We start from the raw sequence: 2,878 nt of genomic DNA on the forward strand, positions 1-2,878 counted from the left end.
TTGTCAATCTCCCTAGTGGTGGCCGCGATGTGGCTTGGACTTGGAAGCACTACAGCTACGCGGAAGATCCTAGCGGCAAGTGCGCCAACATGCAAGAGCGGGTTGTCCGCCACTTCTGGGTACGTGACTTTTGACTTCTTAGCATTCAAACACTTCTTGACTACCAATAGTTGCTCTAATTCCTCTTGTTTTACCTATGTGCATGGTTGCAGAAATACTTCACGAGGGCTGAGGGCAAGGAAATTGCGTGCGACGTTATCTTACACGAGTTGTGCAGGGTGAGGGTGACTGGCATGCACTACGAGGCACGTGTCCAGTGCGTCCGCGACTGGCACGCCGAGCGCAAAGTTTGGATGAGTAAGGCTGATTGTCGGGATACGCTCATGGCACCGTGGCAGTACCTGCAGGTATTAGCATCGATGTGTTCTTTATTTCCGCATTTTCATGTAGTTTATGTTCTAATAATGGGTCTATCTTGTGTATGTAGAACCCTCCTCAGTACGTCGGGGAAGACAAGGCGTGCTTTCTTGCGATGGTCATATGGTGGACATCCGCCGAGTACGCCCGGAAGCACGAGGAGGGCAAGCAGAAGCGTTTAGAGATGGGAGGTGGATCACATGTCCTGGGCAGCAAGAACTTGGCCCTTACCTTGCAGCAAGAGGTGAGCAAATGGTTTCTTCATTCTTTCGTTTCATGTTATTGTTAGCCCCGCAAGGGTGTCCCTCTTCACTTACTTGCATGTACTCTTTTGCAGGAAGTGAAGACAGGCGTGACACCAAACTTGTTTGGCCTTTTCCAAAAGTCCAAGACCAGGAGGGAGCCGCATCCTGAAACGGGGTCCGTGTGGGTCAACGGGCTAGCGGAGGCCCAGTGTGGCGCGTACCGCTCGAAGTTCAAGGACAAGCACGGCGAAGACGCCGACCCAACCACCGAAGACTTTGACGTTGAGGTTGCGGTGCTTGCGGGACAAGGCAAGAAGGGTGGCCGCCTATGGATTGCTGACGGGTTAGTCGACCCAACGACCATTCCATCTCTACGCCAGATCCGTCGTGGGCGTACGAGCGAGCAGCCTCGGGTAGAGACCCGCCCACGGGCTTCGGACCTAGCTGTGGAGAAGTTACGGGTAAGTTCTTCGTCGATCCTCTACGCTTCATTACATGTTTTCCATTGCAATGTTACTGACATCGCGGCAACACAACGTAGGCGGAGATGGAAGAAAGGGAACGGAGGCACCAAGAGGAGCAGATGCAGATGCAGCAGCAGCTTAGGGAGAACATGCAGATGCAGCAGCAGATGTTGCAGCAGATGCAACAACAGCAGCAGATGTTCCAGCAGATGTTCATGAACCAGACCGTGCTGACTTCACCACCGGGGAGTAGTGGTCCTAGCACGTCGTGTCCTCCTATGTTCCCACATTTTGTAAGTGGTTAACTTAATATCTCCGTCTCAATCTTGTTTGTTGTCTAACCGAACTTTGGATATTGCAGATCCCCACGCCCGATCCGGCTGTGATGGCGCTCCTCCAGCAAGCGCCAAGTCAGAGCCCGCTGACACCTGGCTTGACCGTCAACAATACGGGCATCATCCGGAGCCTGCAGCAGTTTCTAGGTGAGTTCTCCTACACATCTAATTCTTCCATACCATGTCACTTGTGAATTTTAGCCATTCAACCATGTCAATTTTAGCCATTATGTTCAATTTTAGCTATTCCATGTTAATTTTACTCATTCCATGTCATTTTTAGCCATTATGTTGAATTTTAGCCATTTCATGTCAATTCTAGCGATTATGTTCAAGTTTAGCCATTTCATGTCAATTCTAGTTCTTACATGTCAATTTTAGCCATTACATGTCAATTCGAGTTCTTCCATGTTAATTCTAGTTCTTACATGTCAATTTTAGCCAATCCATGTCAATTCTAGTTCTTCCATGTCAATTCTAGTTCTTACATGTCAATTTTAGCCATTCCATGTCAATTCTAGTTCTTCCATGTCAATTCTAGTTCTTACATGTCAATTTTATCCATTCCATGCCACTTATGCATCTACGAACTTGTAGGAGGACAAGGAGGTGGAGAAGGACAAGGAAGTGGAGAAGGACAAGGAAGTGGCGAAGGTTGATGTTGCTTGTGTATGAACTTGTTGTGCGACTTGGAACATTCTATGTTGGAGACTTTGTTGTTGATGTTGCTTGTATGAAATAATTATGCGACTTGGAACTATTGTATGGACATTGTTGGACTACTCGTGTATGAACTTTGTTGTTGATGATGCAAATACTCTATATATTGTGCTATATGTGTATCTGGACTGTTAAGTGTATTTGTGAATTGCATATGCAGGGATTAATGGGGAAGCAGGGAAATTCTGGAAATTTTGCACCACCTTTGCCGTGCACATGCACACGGCAAAGGCCACAGCACACGGCAAAGGCACTCTTTGCCGTGCACATGCACACGGCAAAGGCCGCCCGCGCTGCCCACCTGGTGCTGCTGTAGGTAGCTTTGCCGTGCAGGGTGGAAGAGAAGCACACGGCAAAGCCAAATTTTTGCCGTGCGGGCTGGAGTGGAAGCGCACGGCAAAGACAGCCGCACGGCAAAGCGGCACAGCGCACGGCAAAGGGAATCGCACGGCAAAGAGGCCACAGCGCACGGCAAAGCTGCGTCGCTCGGCAAAGCCTTTGCCGTGCGATTTTCGCGCGACGCACGGCAAAGACGGCTTTGCCGGGTGGATCTTTGCCGGGCAATCTTTGCCGTGCACGGCCGCACGGCAAAGACTTTGCCGAGCTGATTTGCCCCTTAGCCGTGCGTTTAGGCTGCACGGCAAAGCCCTGTTTTGCCGTAGTGATGGTTTTTGCTGAATATCAGCTTATCAGGTGA

At 49.7% G+C, this 2,878-nt stretch overlaps 1 protein-coding gene across 1 annotated transcript; it reads left to right on the forward strand.

Moving 5' to 3' along the window:
- Positions 1 to 218: 218 nt before the first annotated feature.
- Positions 219 to 2,292, forward strand: LOC127314953 (uncharacterized). The gene is made up of 6 exons (XM_051345495.2): positions 219 to 407; positions 488 to 661; positions 755 to 1,123; positions 1,204 to 1,419; positions 1,488 to 1,608; positions 2,059 to 2,292. The coding sequence occupies exons 1-6, from the start codon at positions 294 to 296 to the stop codon at positions 2,118 to 2,120; spliced, it is 1,056 nt and encodes a 351-aa protein (XP_051201455.2). The 5' UTR covers positions 219 to 293; the 3' UTR covers positions 2,121 to 2,292.
- Positions 2,293 to 2,878: the final 586 nt, after the last annotated feature.

This window comes from Lolium perenne, chromosome 7 (assembly GCF_019359855.2).
Source record: "Lolium perenne isolate Kyuss_39 chromosome 7, Kyuss_2.0, whole genome shotgun sequence".
Taxonomy (NCBI): domain Eukaryota; kingdom Viridiplantae; phylum Streptophyta; class Magnoliopsida; order Poales; family Poaceae; genus Lolium; species Lolium perenne.

What these genes read in the sequence shown, in the direction of transcription:
- LOC127314953 (XM_051345495.2), top strand. Translation starts at nt 294, where the DNA reads ATGCACTACGAGGCACGTGTCCAGTGCGTCCGCGACTGGCACGCCGAG. An exon ending in CACCGTGGCAGTACCTGCAG is followed by an intron (nt 408 to 487) that starts GTATTAGCATCG and finishes TTGTGTATGTAG; the next exon opens with AACCCTCCTCAGTACGTCGG. An exon ending in TAGCTGTGGAGAAGTTACGG is followed by an intron (nt 1,124 to 1,203) that starts GTAAGTTCTTCG and finishes AACACAACGTAG; the next exon opens with GCGGAGATGGAAGAAAGGGA.